The sequence below is a fragment of the Acyrthosiphon pisum genome, unplaced genomic scaffold (assembly GCF_005508785.2).
Source record: "Acyrthosiphon pisum isolate AL4f unplaced genomic scaffold, pea_aphid_22Mar2018_4r6ur Scaffold_21113;HRSCAF=23060, whole genome shotgun sequence".
Classification (NCBI taxonomy): Eukaryota; Metazoa; Arthropoda; class Insecta; order Hemiptera; family Aphididae; genus Acyrthosiphon; species Acyrthosiphon pisum.
In genome coordinates this window covers 58,240-58,514 of record NW_021770545.1, presented here as the reverse complement: position 1 = coordinate 58,514, position 275 = coordinate 58,240, and the positions used below count along the sequence as shown (strand labels likewise).

General features: G+C 43.3%; 1 protein-coding gene across 1 annotated transcript in view; it reads right to left on the bottom strand.

The window, feature by feature from the left end:
• Positions 1-75: 75 nt before the first annotated feature.
• The window catches only part of LOC115034807, a gene marked incomplete at its 3' end in the record, with an annotated part of 2,263 nt that continues 2,063 nt past the window's right edge, over positions 76-275 (bottom strand). Inside the window, exon 4 of the mRNA XM_029492268.1 lies at positions 76-272. Coding sequence (XP_029348128.1) covers positions 76-272 — 197 coding nt within the window. The remainder of the gene's footprint in view (positions 273-275) is intronic.

The window sequence follows — 275 nt, the reverse complement described above, 5'->3', positions numbered from 1 at the left end:
GATCCCGGGCGGCGCGGCAGACCCCGCCGCCGCCGCCGTAACCCGTTTGGCCGCCGCCTGAGGAAAATAATTTACTTTATTATTTTCATTACCACGGTAAATTACAGGTGAAGTTGGAATTCCAAATTTTTCAAGTAGTTCCACGGGTATTTCTTCATTCGCTTTAACCATAAACCCATAGCTCATGGGCTCATGTTTTTGAAAAACTGAAGTTTTTTCCCCAATTTTCTCGTCAGTTTTCTTGAGAATTGCTTCGAAATCTGCATAAATTACTA